The sequence below is a fragment of the Aphidius gifuensis genome, linkage group LG2, assembly GCF_014905175.1.
Source record: "Aphidius gifuensis isolate YNYX2018 linkage group LG2, ASM1490517v1, whole genome shotgun sequence".
In the NCBI taxonomy this organism is placed as follows: Eukaryota; Metazoa; Arthropoda; class Insecta; order Hymenoptera; family Braconidae; genus Aphidius; species Aphidius gifuensis.
In genome coordinates, this window is record NC_057789.1 from 27,729,687 (window position 1) to 27,751,445 (window position 21,759).

Below are 21,759 nucleotides of genomic sequence, written 5' to 3' on the forward strand. Positions count from 1 at the left end.
TATAACTTGAAGAGTTAAAACATTGTAGTTCAAGTTGTGTGGTTTGATAGTGAACGTGTTGGTGATATCCAACAGTGCACTAACGTTATATACACAATATATGTCCAGAGTTAAATTGGCTTGAACGAGAGCAAGTTAAACCACCCGCCATCTTCTCTTGCCCATTCGATACACATGGTTTGAGTGGGTTCCATTGCATTTACGTGAGTATTATGATGCTGTTATCAGCAGGGTATCAAATACATATGCATATATATATTGATTGCTATATGACCACAAGTATAACCAATACAATCTCATATATATTATGCAAATTAAACTTTAATTTACTCAATTTATTTAGTATTTTTATATTTTATAAATTGTTGATAAATTTTTTTATTTAAATTGATCATCGTTTTATACAAGAGTCTGGTAAAGAGAATTTTCACAAGTAATGTAGAATATGGTAATAAATATATAGATGAGAATTTCCAACTTGGATAGAGGTCCTAATTCGAGTAATTCATCTTGTCGAGGGCATTCAGTGCTACAACAATAATTATTTTAGTTTAATTTTTTTCCAACAATTAATGCTAATGTCGATGCAACTTAAAATTTGACACGTTTTCATATAATTTCAAAGTAAATTGATGTTTTGAAACAAAGTTGGCAATATACCAGATAAAGTTAAAACATTGATGGAAGAGACATTGGCTCATATGGTCCATTCAAACACGTCCGCAGTCGTGTTTGAATGGACCATTTGATATTTTTCTCAATTACGCCATTAAAGAAATAAAAAAAAAATAAGCAATTTTTTATTTTTCATCAGCTAACAAACAAGGCAAGACACGTGTTTCTAATAGCTCGACTCTAATAATCCAGTAAAACATAAATACACAATTATCGTGTGTGATTTTGACCAGAAAAAAATAAAATAAAATGAAATTAGTGATGGGGAGAAAATAAAGAAAACAAGGGAATAAAAAAAGTAAAAAAAAAGTCGATTGATCGATGGACAGATAAACTGGAAAAAAAAGAATGAAAAAAAAAAAAAAAGAGATAGAAAATTACATAAAGGTACAATATAAGAATTCGTGATCGAGTGAATAGTGAGGGTCGCAGTAGTTCACCCCATCATGCAACTATATATATCGTATACATTCTCCCGTCTGTTACATACGCTACTCACTTGCTTCACGCTTTTCTCGATCCCGTTTGTTGTCCTGCCTATGACATATCACGAGAATGGTATTTTTACCATTGAATAATGAACACTCGTATACATTTATATATACGTATTTTATCCTTATTCTTGAGTCTCGTTATTATTGTAGTATACTGAATTCGTAACAAGATGTCATTTCAACAAATGGATTTTTAAAAAATAAAAAAAATAAATAATTGTTCATATTAAATTTAAAAATATAGTCATGTATTTTATGTTTTTTAAAATATTATTTTTCAAGTACAAAACTATCAATTTTTAAATTACATTTGTAAATTTTTATAACATGCGTGTAGTTATAAAAACCTATAATATACTTGTGTTCATATATATATATATGTACATATGTACAGTTGACCTAATAAAGCAACTAGCAATTATATAAAGTACCGTGTACATATTCAACAGTCGTGATGTATCCGTCTATGGAATATGCGATGTGCATGAAAGATATATAGTAAACGCGATGGGACTCTCGTTTTGTGTCTCTACATCATGTTACTTCGAGTTTCCTCACAACTTACATTGTTTATTTTATTTTATTTTATTTTTCATAAATATATTAAATATTATTATTCATAACGAATGAATTTTATCTAGTTATTTCAAGTATGTAACATAAACATAGTTACACGCAAAAGGTGATAGAGAATTGATTTACGCACGTCATGGATATAAAAATTAAAAAATAGAATTGAAAAAAAAAAAAAACAACTAAACAAAAGGATGAATGAAAAAAAATTAAATTAAATAAGATGAATAATTGGTGAAGGAAAATGTGTGAGAGAGTTTGAACGAGTATGTAGAACGTAGAAATATATATACGTGTAGCTGTACAAAAATGATTATTACAAGCCAGATCTGTAGCCATATATGATAACTGTGCCGTTTTCCAGTTATATATATGCACCGCCTTTGTAGACGCAAGAACCGTGTGTATCACCTTTTCTTAGGACCCACAAACAGACTCGTCGTCACACATTTTTTAATAGAAAAAAAATAAACAAAAAAATATGTGTGTATGAAGAATAGTGAATGCACAACAAATACATAAGTTTCTTAAGGCATTTAAGCACATGGATATTTGTAAAGTACATTTTTTTGTCCATAAAGCTGTCGTATACCTAACCATCCATATATCTTTATTATACTGAGACTTCATTTGGAGAAAGACCGATCAATTTATATAAATATAGATAATTTTTTTTTATTCAAAAAGATTATAAGTTTTTACCGTTGACTGAAAACTATAAGGCACTGTGTCATCATTAAGAATAAAAGGTGTCAGATATTCTCACACTAATTTATATTTTTTTTTTATTTTTTCTAATTAAAAACTTCAACTGTTAAACATCAAAGTTTTAATAAATATATAATATTTTTTTCTGTACATTGACTGTAAAAATAATATATGTTTTTAATTTAGATAAAAAAAATTTATTACGAAAATGTCTTGAGATTTTTTTTATTTATTTAATTAGAAAAGATGAAAAGTGATAATTGCAAGTACAATATTAATGAGAATAAAATTAAATTAAATTAGTGAATATGTTTAATATAGAACCTTTCTGTTTTTTTTATTTTTTTGGGTGTATATACGTTTTGTATAATTTTACAATATACATTTTCACCAGTATCGGTGAAACCATTATTTAAATAAAAACAAATGAATTCTCTTTCACAAAAAGCTATTAAAAAAATACGAGTTTTGTAACAATATTTGATGTTTTAATATGCCATATGCGAATGTATATATATGTAGAAAAAAAAAAAAAAAAAGGTTAACGATTTTATTGTTCAAACAAAACTCAGTTTAACTAGCGAATAAACAACAGTCAAATTCTCGATAGTTACGTTAGCATTCAGTTGATATTTTTTATCGTTTATTTTTTTATTTTATCGACTTTTATAAATGAATTTGAATGATATTTACTTCAACAATAATACATAATATTTGAATTTTCATTAAAAATAATAAGAGAAAAATTATATAAAAAATTAAATAATAATAAAGTTAATATAATTTCAATTTTAAATTCACAAAGATTTCGAAATCAATATGCCACAATTGAATTTAAATGGAATATAATTTAAAATAAATCATAGAAGGTGAATTCAAACGAGAATGAAATGACACAGCTGGAAAAAAAAAAAAATTATTATGACTTTATTTTGTGTCACGAGACACGAACGAGACTGGATTACGTAGTCGGTAGTACATTTCGTGCAGTGCCGCATCTGATTAAAAAAATAAAGTCACTATATGAATATGTAAAGATTTATATCAACTATCGAATAACAATACAAGAAACAATTCAAAATAATATAGTAATTTAAAAACCGGAAAAAAATAAAAAAATAAATAAAACGTAGAACAAAAAATATGTCACTTGTTAATTTTTTATAGTCTTGAGTCTTTGCAGTTATTATATAAACCTATTTTTCCATTCCAATTTTATCACCAAAAAAAAAAAATAAAAATAAAAATAAATAAATCACAAAGTATGGAAAATTTTGTGCTCATAATAATTAAATAACAAAATAAAAAGTTTAAATGTATAATCGAGAAAAATTTTATATCATTACAAGAGTGATAATTGTTAGGGAGTGAAGTTGAGCATCCAACTGGCAATCACAATTGTACATATAACTGTAGCCTACATGGTAATACACTCGAAACATTATACGGGTACCCTTAACATGTTTTGACTTTAACAATGCGTTATTTAATTGTGTCGTTCGAGGTTAACGAAGCATAACACATTCTCGTGAGATACATCTATATATATAGCCATGAATAACATCAACTTCATTAGAGCTGTAACTTTTATACAGTATCATTTGAAAAAATAAAAAAATAAAATAAACAGCTGATGAAAATAATAATTAATAAATCACGTAACAAAAATTATTAAATAAAAAAAATTATTAATCCTTTTTTTAAATAATATAAAGTATTAATTTCCTTAGTAGTAGTAAAGTATTAATTTTCAAACAGAGCGATTTAGAAATACTAGAAGACGTGCGTCCGGTTCAGGTAGTGCGAGAAATTTAATATTAGATTTTTAAATACACGTGGAATACATTAGAAAATTAAAGAAGACAACTACCGGTTCAATACAACGACAATACACAGCTGTGCATTCTTATGTTTTCATATATATATTTATTTTTTTTTTTATCTTTTATTTGCCTTTGCTTACGATAAAAGTAGAAAGTAAACGTTGTTACTTTACACAAGTCATAAACAATGAATACAACACTTTTTTTTTTTTTTTCATGTTTTTTTAATTCTTTTATTAATTTTTATAACGTTATAATAAATTTTTTTATGTATTTAAAAAATTATAAAATACATTCATAAAATTTGAATTATATTCGAAATTAAATATTTTTATCATCGTTATTATTATTATTTAATAAAATAAACGGTGTAAAAAATTTTAATTAAATTTTTTTTATAAATGTAATTTGTATTTTTTAAAATAACATGATAATATATTTAATAATTTAAAAGAAAAAATCAACAAAATTATACTTGATATAAATAAAAAATAAATATTTTTTTTTTTGTTCAGTAAACATACGTTTATGCAATTTTGCAATTCAATGAATGCATGGCCGAAATTTCTCGCAAAATTGCACATAACCACATGTCAAATTTTTGTGCATTTACTTCAATAATTCATGCATCTAACGAGCATCTTTTATTTTAAAATTAATATATATTTATTTGTTAAAAAAATTATATGCAATGTGCACGTCATACTTGACAGTTTTTAAATTTGTCAGCACATGCATATCCAATTATTTCATTAATATATTTCCCCATTATTTTATGCTTGTGTACATAAATTTATGTGCCTACTGAATTTATCAACCGTATTTGATCTATAATTTTTTTTTTTTTTGTTTTCCTATTAATTTCTAGTTTGTTCAAACACGTTAACCCGTGTTTTCCAAATTGTTCCCGATTATCCCTCGGTACAACATGTAAAATACAACCGAGTATTTATCTTTTATTTTTATAATAAATAAATTGTCCCAGGACAACACACCCCAATTGGTTGACTAAGTAACGCATGTCCGCGTCGGTCCGCAGGTGACTGAAACATGTCAACGTCAGTTTGGATTAATCACGCTCACATGAATCCGCTATGAAAATCCTATAGCTATATATATTTCATCCTACACAAATAACAGACAAAAAAAAAAATAAAAAATACTTTAAATATAAAACCACACCTACATGACGAATATAACAACCACCCACCAACAACAATTTTCTATTCGTCCCATATTTATTTATACATATATTTTTTTTTTTTAAATATATTTTTTTTTTGCTTTCGTCTAGTTTCTCAGTAAACAAAGAGATACAGTAGTTTTTCTGTGCCAAGAAAACTCATTTGTTTTTTTTTTTTTCAACTTTTTTTTTAATTCCATGTTGGTATATATATTTTCACATAAAATCTACACGAGAATTTACACAGACATTATGATTTTAGTCACCTAAAAGTATCTAAAAAATTCAGACTATTATACAAAAAGGTTTGCATTGTTTGACTAAAATATTTGACAGAGTATTTTTTTTATTATTTTGATTTTCTTTGTCATAAATAAATAAAAATAAATAGTTAATTTGGATGAAATAAATAAATTACTGAGTTGCAAATTAAATGGAGATGTACCCATGGGCATTTTATGCAAAAAGGTTTCAAACGGATTAAAAGATAGAAGAGGATAAAATCCTTACCAAGATTAACCTCTATTGAGCAAGAATGCAAACCATATATATATAGTGAAACAAGTATGCCCACTACCACTTCACACAATTCAAATGGTCTTTACTTTGAGACCTGTAAAACTATCGTTAATCTCTCAACAAATCCTCAACATACCTAAAACTCTCACAAAGATTTTCCAATGAAAAAAAAAAAAACATTCAATATGGTTTTATCAAAAGCTATTGTCATCGATTTTATTATTGACAAACTAAAAAAAAAAAAAATAGAAAACAAGCAAATCAATTTATTTATGAATGATAAAATTTAGTGAAAAATAATTTATAATAAAAGTAAAAATAATCAAGACTAGATTAAAAAAATCCATTAAATTTTTTTTGATTTATACAGTCACTAATTTTTTTTTTTTATAAAATACTACATTTTAAATGAAATAAAATGACTTGAACAATAAATTAAATAATCAGTTAAAAAAATCTTTAACCTAGTTATGAGAATTTAATTTATCATCAGTATAACAACATATTAAAAAGTTGAAAAAATAATATGTTAATTAATTTTATTTTTTTTCATATTTTCGATACTTTTTGTTGCAGAATAATTCATAATTTCTATGTGGAGAACATTAGTAATTACACATGTTCGAACAATGTGGTTGACTAACATAAATTAACACAAACATATTTCAATGCCAGTAGCATGTGGATGATTGTCATATTAACGCTGACATGGCTGTGTCTGTTTGTCAAAATATGCGAATATGTGCATGATAAATTATCATCATAACAATAAATTTAAAAAAAATAATAATAACAAAATTTAAAGCAGTGTTAATTATGAGTGATTAACTGGTTTTAATTACGAGACTATATTTAAAAGAAAGATATATTTTTTTATCTATTTTTTTGTCATCATCAACATGTTTTTGTTCGATAAATTTTATTGTTTTTTTTTTGTATCATTATTGTTGGACCAGTTTAGATTTGTCCAATGACAATTCAGTGCAAACATCCTGATCCTCTAGCACGATGTTTATTGCCGGAAGGACATGCATTATATATGTCCGCCCTCCCGCGGTATTTACAAACAAAGGTGGACATAACTGGAGCAAAGGAAAATGCTACATTATTATCTTGCCAAAGAATATATATATATATTGTTATTTTAACAATCTTATATTTTTTATTTCAAGAAACAAATACGTAGAAAATTTTATTGTTGAAAAAAATAAAAATATACGTCAGACTTTTCCTGTTTTTATATTTTTGTTGAATAAAATATTGATGGTCATTTATGAAAACTTATGACATTTATTTACACATTAATATACACATTATTTTAATAGGATATTTTGGAATAAATAAAAAAATTTAAACAACATTTATGTTTATATAAACAGCATTATTTTTTTCTTTTATTCATTTTTTTTTTTTTTTTTTTTTCAGTTGTAATTCATATTTATACTGGCTGAAAGATAATTCCAAATAATGAATTAGGTAAAAAAAAAAAAAAAAACAAAAAAAAAATTATAATAATTACACGAACGTCAATAATTTGTATCGAATAATACGATACATCAGTCATACTCACAGATAAATTTGTATCTTTTATTTATAAACGACACAAATTAAAAATTCTAGATATATTTTTTATTTATTTATTCTGGGCCACGATCGAAGTGCCAAATGAATTCGCTCGTGGTCCATTATCAAATATTATCTAATTTTATAATGAATTTTTTTTTTTTTTTTTTTTTAAATATTTATTATTTCACATAAATTTTATAAGATTAAATTTTTTCTTCTGCAATCTTTCCTCATTTAATAATATATCAAATGAATTTCTGTCTTTGTCAGTCATTCTCAAAGACTGTTGACATGAAAATTGATGAAATAATAAATTAAACATTTATTATAATACAATTTAATCAAAGCAAATTTATGTAATTTTATAATTTCAACAGTCTCGATGAAAATGAGACAGAGACAGAAACATGTTGTGATAATATTTTTTAATAATTCAAGTGGCTCAGAATAACGTGATAAAATATAAAAACTATCTCGATGTGACAACGATCAATACGTAGTAAATTACGTCAATAGAAAATACATATAATTAAAATCAACAACGATTTACAAACAAGATTGAAAATACTGAAAAATAAAAAATTAAAATTAATTTTCAATTAATTTTATCCTGATGATTACACTCGTTTTTTCACATCATCAAAGTCACAGACTTTTTTTAAAATTTTTTTTAATACTCTATAATTATAATTTTATTATTATATATAGTATTTTCCAGTTTGTATTATAAGTATTTTCTATATTTACACACTTATCAGTTAATTTTGATCGCAAAAATAGCAAAAAAAAAAAAAAAAAGCAAACAACGACTATCAACTTTCCATTTACAGACTGATTGGATATCGATTTTTTTCCATGTTCGTCACAAAAAAGTTGTGAATCGTTGGTACAATTTTTTTATCATCATCATCACAACATATATACCATATATTGTAAAATCATATATGTCAATGTGTGAGTACGTATCTTGGAGCCACTCGATTACTTGTCAATCTCAAAATAAAAAAAAAAAATAATAAAAAATATTTGAGATAGTATATGTGCCACTAACATTTTGAATACATTGGTTACTACGTTTATTGACGTTTCACCAGTTTGAGGTGATTGCATTCAATATATATAACTGAATTTTTGTTTTTTTTTTTTTTTTTTAATATAAATATCTATATTATATGTATGCATGTGTGTGAGTAAATGATTCAACTGAAAAAAAAGTCTATTTGGTGTATGCACGTACATCAAGACACACAAGTGTGAAGTATAATATTTCTCACTTTTGTGGCGACCGTCAACGGGACTATGATCATTAATCATCCAGACCAACTGCCGTGTATACGCGAATGAAAAAAAATAAAAATAGAAAAAAAACTGACAAACTTCTCTTTCCGTTTACGCCTGCCTATATCGGCATTTGCCCCCGGCTAACAAAAAAAATTTTAAAAAAAAGAAATAGTAATTATGATAGTACTAATAGTTATCAAAGACTTTTATTTTGATGCTTTTTTATCACACAAATTACAACACTTACACACATGCACACGTGACTGTATTTTTTCTGAGCGAATGCTCAATTTTTTTTCTCATTCAATTTTTATTTTTACACTTGAAATTATTTTAAACAAATGTAAAATTGTGACAACGTATTTATTATTATATTTACACATATTGATTTTGTTATTATTTTTAATCATTTGATATTTGAGTCTGGAGTAAAAACGAACGAAGAACAAGTAGACAAGCAAGTAAATATATATCATAAAATAATTATTTAAATTACTTTCGATTTTTATTTTGTCAATTTATCAGTGGTAGAATTTATTTTTGTAATTTATAAATAATAATTTTAATGCCAATATTTTGTTGATGACATTTAAAAAAAAAAAAAAATTAATTTATTAATATTTAGCTATAAATAAGCAGTCTTTAAATCAATTTTTGTTCAAGTAATATTTATTGAACAAATGATATTTTTTTAAATTGATATATTTATAAATATTAAATTATTTATATATGTACAAAATATACAAATTTAAATCATCTCGAAAAATTAGACTTATTATTATTTTTTATTTTCAATTGAAATTGTTTTTATTTATTTTGTTTAATTTAAATTTATTCGTAACTATTAGAATATGCAAATCAAAAATGTCCATTGCAAATCGATTTAATTTCATCTTGATATTTAAATATTCAGAAAATTTTACAGTGTTGAGTAAAAGTGTCTGCTAATAAAACAGTGCAATAAAAAAAAAATAAAATAAAAAAATACAGCAAAAGAAAAAAAATTTAAAAGAATGACAATTGTAGACTATTTGACAGTAATCGGGTGAAAGTGCAATAAGTGCATGAACACGTCGCGACAACTTTATACGCCACAATCGCGATCGATTATTTCGATTGATTGGCAATCAAAGATAAGACTCGACAATAACTGAAATACGACACGTAACTCGTTTAAATTGAATATTCTAATTGTCCGGACTTATCAACTCATTCAATAAATACAAAGAAAACTAATTTAAAATCGATTATATAAAAAATAGAATGAATAAAATAATGTACTTGTAGAAAAAATAAAAAAAATAAAAATATAATCAAAAAATACACAATGACAATCTTCAAAGTAAAGTAAAAAAAAAAAATGTATTACTAATATTGTTGCATTTATGTGCATATTTTTTGTTTGACAAACATCATAAAAATTAAATAAATAATGTAATGTTTAAGAGGGCATATTATAGTAGTTCAACAAAACACGTCAATATGCTGGTGCCACGATAGGATAAAGTAAAGGTCGTCGGCACTGCGACACATGTCTCTTTTGTAACTTTCCGAGTTATCATGTCAATGAATAATATAAAAGTTGCAAAAAAAAAAAAAAAAAGAAAAAAATTATTCTTCACAGAGAGAAGTAATATTAGAATGAAAAAAAATAAAAAAAACAATAAAATCTTTATTATATTTTGTTACATAAATTTTTAAATAAAAAAATAAAAAAAATAATATTTAATTCTCAGAACTTTTAGGTTTTTATAAACTTATCGATGTGTCAATTGAATTTAATAAATAATAACAAGTATTTTTCGAGAAAGAAGAAATGAAATAAAAAATTCTAGACATGTTTTATAAAGAAGTTTTGCAAAATAGGTGTCGTGATGCCGCAAGCGGAAATGGATGAGCTATCGCGAGTAACGTAGAAAGGAAATGAGGACTCATTGAAACGTCATTTTAATTTTTTCTTTTTTTGTATTTAGCTTGATAGGTAATACAAGCATAAATGTTGGCGCCTAAAGGCTTTGGTTTCGATTAATTATAACTTCATTGCCACATTTTATCATAGAAAAACTCTGAGACATTTACAAACGCATGCGATACGTCATATTAAAATAAAAAAATAATTTCCGTAATATCTTGTTTTTCATATTAAAATATAAATTTTAATTTTTTTCAAATGTCTAATTTTGTAAAATTTATATGATTTAAAAAAATGCAATCAAAAAAAAATAATATAATTAATAAATTATTGTTTAAAATATGTCATCATTTTGTTTATTATTTTTTTACTATTTATTTATTTTTATTGCTATTTTTTTTTTTTTAAATGAATATGTACGTATCAACACGAGTTGAGATTATTAACAGGATCATGTCTTGTTCTGTGGTTTATTCATCTATTCAGTTTAAGCTCGTCTCAGAGTTCGACTAGTAGCTGAAAGATCCAGAACATGTTTAACCATCCTGGGGGTTATCGCGGTTACAGGCTATAGACCCTTTTCGCTATATACACCATCACAAACATCGTGATCGTTACAAGTTTAAAGCTGGATTTCATGTGTTGTACTACTACCACCTATTTGCCTTCCCCATATATGCATACACGCAACTTGCACCTGTCTTATTACATTTTTTTTTTTTTTTTTTGGCTCTTTGTTTGTTTGTTCCCTGTCATTTCTACTAAACCTCGACATCGTCTACTTGTTCTACGCTTCGCAACCTATCTCTCCATCCTCATTATAATTTCTCATTATCAATTTCAATTTCACTTTTATTTTTTATTTTTTTATCGATGATACAAATCAATGTTTTTTCTTCCATCCTAGTATCGCATGCGTACGTTAATATAATACACTATATAATAATCCACTTTCTCACTTATTCAATTAAATATTTTGGAAAATATTATTTATTTTTATTTTTTTTTTCTTCACTACTCTTCAGCTTGTAACAATGTACGAAAGTCTTGTTGTAATTTTGACTCATGGTAACTCCAAATGTCACTAAAATCCTCATTGTCATCGTTGAATAATGATTTTTCTTCTTCTGTATTAGCAGCATTTGGTGATGATGAATAAAATTTAATTTCAAGATCACGATGACCATTTAATGATGTGACTATTTCAGTTGACACCTCCAAACTTTGTACAGATGTTTCTGAATTAATTGTTGGTCCAAGACCGGATAAATTTGTACTTGTTGTTAATACACCTGATGATGCACTACCTGGCCAAGAACTTCTACCTCTTGGTACATCGGTTTGACCTCTATCACCAATTACACCAACATCACGAATTGGTGTACTAATTTGATCACTGAAATAACTAGTTGGATCACTCCAGCTTCTTCTCAAAAGACTACAACCATTTGGTTCAAGACGTTCTTGACGACAATTGCCAGAAGGCAAACGTTGCTGTTGTTGTTGTTGGTGGTGGTGGTGTTGCTGTTGTTGTTGTTGGTGTTGATTTTGATGATGATGATGATGATGATGATTGTGTTGTTGTTGATGATGATGAATTCGAAGAGGATCTTCAACGTCAAAGTATTCAACCTGTTCCTGACAGGAGTCTAGACTTGAACGCGACATAAACAACGGTAAATGAGAATAATGTAGTCCATTAAATTCATGAGATGTGTGTGGTGGTGATGGTGTCAAATAGGGAGAATAGACATGTTGATCAACATCCCAAATAAGTCCTGATGGATCACAATAACGACACTGACAGGAACCAGAATCATCAACAATTCCAATTCTTTCACAACCATTATCATAATGATCCACATGAAATGTGGAAATATTTTTATCATTATTAATATTAACAATATTATTATTACTATTATTATTATTATTATTGTTGTTGTTGTTGTTGTTATTACTATTATTGTTATTATTATTATTAATACGATTTCCTGTATTATTGACAAGATGATTAGGATGATGATAATTACGATAGCCTTTAGCAACACTCATTGTGCGAATTGGTGCATCAACAATAATATTACGGTTGTCATCAAGCACTTTCACTTGCACGTGTCGATGTGCAAATCTTTGCCTCGTGTCGACAATCTCTTGCATTGACGGTGATGTTTGTATCCTATTGTAACTTTCTCTTCCAACTGGTGGTCGTCTGTGTGAACGATGTACAGCAGAATCATAACGTGTATCATAATTAACTGTTGTTACATATGGTTTTATTGTAACACTATTTAATTGATCTGAATTTGTTGTTATTATTTGATCATCTTGTTTTGTTGTTTCATTTAATATTGTATTTGTTGGTTTTCTATCTTTCTTTCTACGTTTACGTGGTTTTATTATTCTTGGTAAACTATTTTCTGAATTATTTGAACTTTCATCACTAGCAATACTCAATGAATCAATATTTGCAACATTTGTTATTGATGTATTGTCTGCTTTTGATGTTTGACAATCATTTTTACAATTTAATTGTTGATTTTGAATTTGACTTTGATGTTGTTGTTGTTGTTGGATTTGTTGTTGAAATTTACGTGATGTATCAATTGGTTTTTGAGCACCACGTTGAGGCATACACCTACCAATTGACATTGTTGTACCAATGTTATTATTAATATTGCAAAAATTATTAACATTAACACTACTATTTACAATATTATTACAATTTTGAATTTTTCCACGATTTTGATAACGCCCAGTTACAATAAGAGGTGCACCTTGTGTATGAATAGCAAGTCTTGATAAAGGACTACGATTTTGCAAGTGTTGCTGTTGTGATTGTTGTTGAGACTGGTCAATAGGTAAATGTTGTTGTTGTTGTTGTTGTTGTAATTGCTGACAAGGTGGTGGTGATAAACGCTGATTATTTCTTCGTGGACTAGATGTCATTGAAACTGTCCAATTATTATTATTGTTATTACTATTATACTGACACTGATCTGGGCCAGACGAATAATTATTAGGTGAATAACATTTTGAATTATTATTTCGTTGTCCTATTAATTGTGATTGTTCTTGTTTTTTTGTTGTTATTGATGTCTTTTGTAAATTTGGCCTAACGGTTGACGATATTAAACAACTTCCAATATATCTCTCCACCTCCAAACCACCGTGTGAAACTCGGCTCATTTTACAAGCAATAAGAAATAAATAAAAATAACAATAATAATAAAAATACCACTATTTACACTCAAAAACAATCGAGTGACTGATTATATTATTTTTTTGTATTGAAGTCACGTCTGACACGAATCACAATTGAATATCACTCTTTGCACAATTATCACAAAATGAAAAAAATATGACACAGTTAATTATGTAACATAACTTTTATCCAATAGCGTAAAATTTTTTTATGTTATTTTTAAAAACATAAATGTTATTTTATAATAAATTTATAAATATTAATTTTTTTTTCTTTAAATAAAAAAAAAAAAAAAGTATTGAGAATGTTATTTTAAACCGGCGTGTTTCGCCGCGACCCGAGCGACACTGAGTCTCCTTTCTTCATGGCCCTCACCAACACCGTTGTGGAGGATGGTTATCCCCACTAGTTACCAATTCACCTCTTTCATCCCCACCGTTGAATGCGCGTTTATACTGAACATTGGATTTTCCCCGCCAATATATATATATATGTACCCTACTATGAGATATATATCGTATCAACTATACCGCCTCTTTACTATCATCTTTCTCTTTACATAAACTCGGAACCACAAACTTTTGGCCACGTCCGGTTTGTACGATCAGCGCGTTGTTTCTTCCGTTTAACAGTGTAATTTATTCATGATTTATGAGTGTACAAATGTATTAATGCATATGCATATGTACATAATGTTCAACTATAAAAATTAAAATATTGTTGTACACAAAATCTGATTATCATCTGAACATCTTGTAACCACAAAGATTGCAACTATTTATCCATTTTAAATGATTAAATTTATTTTTCAAATAAATCCATTTTCTCAATACTATTTTTTTTTTTAATTGTAACAGGCTAAATGAAATTTATTGTAGGAATATTTAATGACTAAATGAGACACTTGATAAAGTGAAAAGAGAAAGTTAAGTGAAAGCGTGCAGAAAAAAAAAAAATAAATAAATAAATGAATAATAAAAAAGAGACCAGACGAATGAAAAGATATCTTTGGATACATGAAGAGCCACCTTTAGATCTGGGTCGATGGAGCAGACATGTAGGTCACGAGTCTCAACCGATCGTTGCCAGTACATTCAACACAAAAATATACATATATACATCTTATCTTGTGTCTCTACCACAATAATAATCAGAATTTTTTTTTAGTGTTGATATCTCGTTTTGTAGTCATTATTATTATATATAAAATTTATTAGCCAATATAAATGTCATAAAAGTAGCAAGGATATTATTTTTTAATACTAATCAACGAAGGATAAATGTATGTATACATGGACATTCATCAGATTTCAAAAATATATATATTTTTACGCTCTGAATTTTATTTCATTGACACAATTAATTTCAGTCGATCAATGATTGGTAATTTATTTTATATTTATTTTTTGATAAAAATAAAAAAACAATTGAATGATGATTTGATAAATTTTTTAAAACTGATATTATATTAATAGTATTTTATCAATTTTAAATGAAAAAAAAAATTGATAATCAATCGTAAATTAAAAAAAAAAAACATTTTAATTTCTACAAACAAAATTATACATTTCAATTTTAAATTGTGCATTGACAACAGTACTAATTGGCCATTATTATATTCGATCAATTATCGATATAATAATTTATTATGGGTCATTTAAATTAGGTCAAAGATAAAATGATGCGGTCAAGTTTCTCTCACGTTAATATTTCATAAATCGAAATATCGAATATTACAATATTCATAGCCAAAAACGGCACTAATAGACATGGCAAAGTTTAAGATAATAATTTACATTTGACAGATAACTAATAATTTTTTTTGCAGTTAAAGAAAAGTTTTTAACTTATTCGTAAACTATCTTTATCTATCTCACTATCTCTCCAGACTCACTTTCTTTCTTTTTCTTTTTTTTTCGTTCAATCTCTGCGGTAATATTCTTTTACGATAAAAAAAAGAAAAAAAAGTTACTGAATACTTTTATGATCGGAAATGACAAAAAAGTCATGGACAAGTGGCTTGAATCGGTTCACTCATTGCAAAAGGATCAGATTTGAAGGAAAAAAAAATAAAACGGTATAGAATATTATTAGTTCCGTTGGTTGACATTAAACACACCACTTTACCATAACAATATGAAACGCTAAATGAAAGTAAAGAAAAAAAAAAAATTTACCGACAAAATAATTCGACTCTCTATTTTCTGAGATATCTAAAATAACATGTATTTCTTTTAGTATAAAATACCGACAAATAATACTGTGATAATAAAAAAAAAAATACAAAAATTCTGAGAATATGATAGATCATTAATTTAATATTGTCTTCTGCATAAACTTGTGATTCATGACAAATTTAGAATTTTATAAAGTAGACGTGAAAATTTTTCAAATAACAATATTGTCATAAAAATATTATACAGCCAATATTTATCGATAGCTGCATCATTTTTTTTTTTTTTCTATATTTTTCATAGTTGTTTGAATAAATTTTATCATAAAAAAAAAAAAAATAAAACGTCAAGAATTTATATTTCTTTTTGTAAATTTTAATACGACAAATAAACTACTACTGTCTTCACTTTGTTACTACACTTAATTTATATTATTATTATTATTATTTTGATGAAACTGAGGATTTGTATTAACTACATGAACAAACCATAGTAATTTGAGTCATTTTGTATAGGTATTCAAGTAGATATACTAGCAAACGTGGCCTAGAACTTTCAACTACAAACCCAAGAGGATCATAGACACGAAAGGCTTTATATACGTAATACTTGACAGTGAATAAATAGCCAAACTTTTGCATTGTGCTCGAATAGTTGACAATGATATACCTTTCATGGTTTTACTATCCACCATCTGGACAAACATAATTCCTTGATTATAAATTTATAATTTTTACCAATAAATTTATCATCAAGTAATTTGCAAAAATTTATTTTATATTGATGAGTTGAGAGATTAAAAAAATTGATATACTCGATGATCGATTGATCAAATGGTTCATTAAAAAATCATCTATAATAATTATCATGATTTACATTTAAAAAAAAAAATTGATTGAACGTATACCTTGATGAACAGAAACATCCGTATAAAAAGTAATTATTCACAGTAGATTTGATTTTTCGATATAAACGGTAAATTCTATTAAATAGTTGATAGAACGAGTACGGAAAAAAAATATATATATTTTTTTTAAAATATGAAATAAAACATTCTGAATAAATGGAGATATGAATATTCCATAACTATTATTTTGATTTTGATTTCAATTTGATTTCTCTGTATAAATTGAATTCAGTACGGTGAGTTTTGCAATGTCATCAAAAGATCTTGTAGTTGCAGTAAAAAAAAAAAAATCTTTTCAATGCTTTTATAAAATAATCAATATTTGATGCAACATCTAATCATTTTTTTAAACTCGAATGCATATACTTGTGCACTGGATGACGCCAGGGAATAATAACATAAAGAAATTGTTTTACTAACGAAAAAAAAAAATAAAAATAAAAATGTAATGTGTTCTTGTAATGACTATAAAATTCCAGGTCAATCGATAGACATGTGAAATTAATTTTTAAATTTTGTCGACATTTTTATTTATGAAATTTTTTTTTTTTAACTTTAACAAGCTTTCATCGTTGACGAAAGACGTTTTTTTAAATGTCTCATATGAAATTTATAAATTGAAAAATTATTCAACAATATCTAAAAAAAAAAAAGCGATAATAAATTAAATTAATATTCGTAATTAATTATGCTGAGTTATAAAAAATTTAAACATACTTAAATTATTTATAGAAATAAGGAGAAAAAAAAAATAACTTTTTCAAATTGCCTGATAGAATTATATAATAGTTTTTTATTTGTCAATTTTATATTTTTAATAAATGGAAAAAAAAATATTCATGAATATATTTATTTGAAAAAAGGAATAAATAAAAATTTTTGATGTTTGAATATTTATGTATTTTTCACTCATTGACATATACTAAAAATGCAAAGAAAAAATGAAAAAAAAATAAAAATTATTCGATGTATAATTCAATATGAAAACGGTACTTTAAATAAATTTTATATAGACACGTCAAAACTTAATTAGCAGTGTCTTCAAGGTTGTAATTATCATTATGAAAAATTTCGTAACATTATAAGCATTTTAATCATTGACATATATACATATAAAATGCAAAGAAAAAGAAAAAAAAAAAAAAAAATTCGATGAATAATTAAAATATTCAATATTATAAACATGGTACTTTAAATAAAATATATATTTATATAGACACGTTCAAAACTTAATTAGCTAATTTTCAATTATGGTTTTAAAAATTTCGTAACATTATAAGCCCAAAAATAATAAAAAAATAAAAGAATTAAACTAAAAAAAAAAAAACAATAAACTGTTAACCTTATATAGAGAAATCCAGAATTTTTTTTGTCAAGAATCTCTTTTAATTTTTAAGGATTTTTTTTTTATTATTTATTTTGTCTTTTAGGTTGATGAAAGGCAACAACGCGTTCAGTATACCTCAGGGTTTCTCTTCAGAATTCAGGAAATTTTAATTATAAAGACGACGATTAATTTACCAGACTATGTCATGCTGAGAACTAAGAGTATAAAAATAAAAAAAACCATGGAATTGTGGCATTCAGTTTTCACATCTCAAACATATTTCCCTTGAGAAACTTTAAATAAAAATTTTCACGCTGTATTTAATATATTTATTATAAAAAAATAAAAATTATTATTTATACGTTTTTATTTATTTAAAACTTGTCATAAAACAATCTCTATTTAATATGCTAATCCGAATTTATAACATTAAAAAAACATATCGTAGTTCTTATTTTTTGCTAGTTTTTAAAAAAAATTTTTAAAAATAAAATTACAATGCAAATGAAAGCGGTTAATCAAATTATACCCATGAGGAAAAAACAAAAAAATTATAATTAAAATGAAACATAAAATCTAAATAAAATTGTCTTGGCTTTTTTAAATTTTATTTTAAATGTATATATATTTTTTTCTTTTTTTTTTTTTTGTGAGTTTATTTAATGATAGCTTATAAATTAAAACAGCAAGCATTTAAAGTTGTATATAACCCTAACCCACTTTTGCTCTCTGTGACTCTCACTAAATTATATTCATCTAGTTGAACTGTTACTGGTTTATCTGTTCATTTCGCGGGTGTTAATGGAAATTCGTTAGTGTGGGTATTTTAATATTGGTCGTAGTAAAACTTTAACTACCGTATTGCGCTATAAGTCGTATATACGTGCAAGCTTTACTGATAGAAAGTGGGGAAAATTATTTCCATACTAAACTTAAAATATATACTTATGTATTTATATAACCCTATAAACAGTAAAACGAACCGAGTTATATGTTTTGCGGATTTAAAACTAAATTGTTTTCAATTTTTTTTTTTTTTTTGTTTTAATATTTAAAACTTCAATTGAAAAATATATATATAAGCTTTTTTTTTTTTTTTTCAACGATAAATTGTTAAATTAATTTACTATCAACATCAACAATAACTTGTACTATTTTTGAATCCGTTATTTCAATAATAGCATTATGAAAAAAAATAAAAATAAAAAAAATTACAGACTGCAGTTGAAAAATTAAACAATAAAAACGATTTTTTAAAAAATATATTTTATTATTATTATTATTATTATTTTTATTCTTAGTCAGCACGTAATGAAAGACACAAGAAAGAAGGCTAGAAATGAAAATGTTAAGAGTCTTTCTTTTGTGTCGCATCTTCAGGTATTTTTTAATTTTTTTACTCTGTAATTTTTTCTAATTTTTTTTATTTTATTTTCTAGACTTTTCTTTCCGTTTCTTTATTCACAGCAGGACCATTACTACCCGGGGATAGCTTGGATACCTAGTTTTAATCAGTGTGCTCTATAATACCGTTCATTGCAAAAGACGTACGTAAAGCTTTATATTTATATATAAAGCTTTATAAATAACAAACAGCGAAAGTACTATTAAAAATGTTTATACTTAAAAAAGTGAAAGATTAATCAATAGAAGCTAAGAAATATATTTAATAAAATGTTAGATGATAGTTTAATTGATATTAATGATATAGACTAAATGCAAATCGACATTGAGAATTCTATATATATATTTCTTCAGTAAGATGCAACCCATGATACATGAGCATTTCAGCACACGCTATATAACTTTTCTGCATGTTTTTCATATATATTTTTTTTTATTCCATGAATGGACAGACATGTATAACTATTCAATACAAATATATATATAGAAACATTTTACATCAACAAATACCAACACATTTGTGTATGTTAAATTTAAAATAAAAAAAAAAAAATACTGATAGATCGCTGCAATCAACTTTCTACAACACATCCATCAAAAATAATCGAGCAATCTTATCAAGGATTCGTGATTTATCATAATCATTGGTGAAGATATACAAAGAGTATACAAAGTTAATGAGATTAAGGACTATGGAAGATTGGTTCTTAATCACAATAAAAATATAAAAATCAACAAAACAAACAAATAGATTTAAATAATAAAAAAAAAAATATTGTAAATTACTTTGAAGGAAAATTGTAGCATGTATTATATCAACATAAAGTATTATTGTGTAAAAATAAATAAAAAAATAAGACTGATACGCAGGCTTTGAAATTTATCCACAAGCAGAATTAATTTCATTGAACTTTCTAGACCCCTTTTACTGAAACACAAAGTTTTTATGTACTATCAGCATACGCCAAAAGAAGAATACATAATTAAAATGAGGTGGATTATTGGAAGGTGTATATTGCAAGGGATGAAAGCTATTTATATACATAAGAGAATATTGTAATTTGTCTAACGTGAGAACTGAAATGTGAACGATGAGGTGCCTGTGGCGTATCATGCTCTATTACAAAATGCTTCAAAAAAGCCTTGACAATGTCAACTCTGTGGTGGATACAAGAAGTTATTTTTTTTTTTTTAATTCATTGTAATCTAAGCATTTTGATATTAGTTTATCATGATTTTATACACACGTGATATTACCGTCATTGTGTCAAACGATATCTTTTGAAAATAAAAACTCATCAATTTTGTTTTTTGTATTTAAAAAAGAGAAAAAAATTTCTACAACTTAATGATGGTAAAACAAGAAGAAACTAATGTCAATCTTGAAACTAAAAATTAGGTGGTTAATTCACAATGACTCAGCTGTACTGAACAAAGTCGAAAAAAGATTTAAAAAATAAATGGGGGGTGTAAATTTTCAAACGTCTTAATTTCCACATGGTTAAATTTATTTTACTATTACAAACTAAAATTTTCTCATTTTCTACTTTACTCAGTTATTTTGTAAAGCTCACTTAAACTTCTTCAAGTACTTAATAAGATTCTTGAATCGTCTCTGTAAATAATTGTTTTCATTAACTTCTACTGAGCGTATCATCTTGAGTATTCGATTGACTGTGAAATGTAACTAAAATTATACTTGGCTTAAAAAACTATATCGTTAGCTGTGTGTCAAAGCTGTATAGTCAATCTAAAATCTAACAATTGTTTTGATGATTAATTATTTGTTTAAAAAAAAATTTTCTAATTAGACAAATTAGATAAATGTTTAAACATCAAATTAATTATAGGACAACATGAAACACCGTGACTATTGTTAAAGATATTCTTCAAAATTTTATTCAAAAGTTTTATTTGATATATGAGTCATGAGAATTTCTTTAAATGCTCTGCTACTGTATGGAAAGTTGATTTAACTATAGAGACTACAGGAAGTAAAAAAGAGGAAAAA

The 21,759-nt window shown here is 25.6% G+C and overlaps 2 protein-coding genes across 4 annotated transcripts in view; both read right to left on the reverse strand.

The window, feature by feature from the left end:
* LOC122850019 (CCR4-NOT transcription complex subunit 6-like) overlaps positions 1-21,759 on the reverse strand; it is a 208,892-nt gene that overhangs the window by 163,937 nt on the left and 23,196 nt on the right. The gene's annotated exons all lie outside the window — the stretch shown is intronic.
* LOC122850016 (putative uncharacterized protein DDB_G0282129) lies at positions 8,012-14,278 on the reverse strand. Its single transcript, XM_044148967.1, has one exon. The coding sequence runs from the start codon at positions 13,918-13,920 to the stop codon at positions 11,749-11,751; it is 2,172 nt and encodes a 723-aa protein (XP_044004902.1). The 5' UTR covers positions 13,921-14,278; the 3' UTR covers positions 8,012-11,748.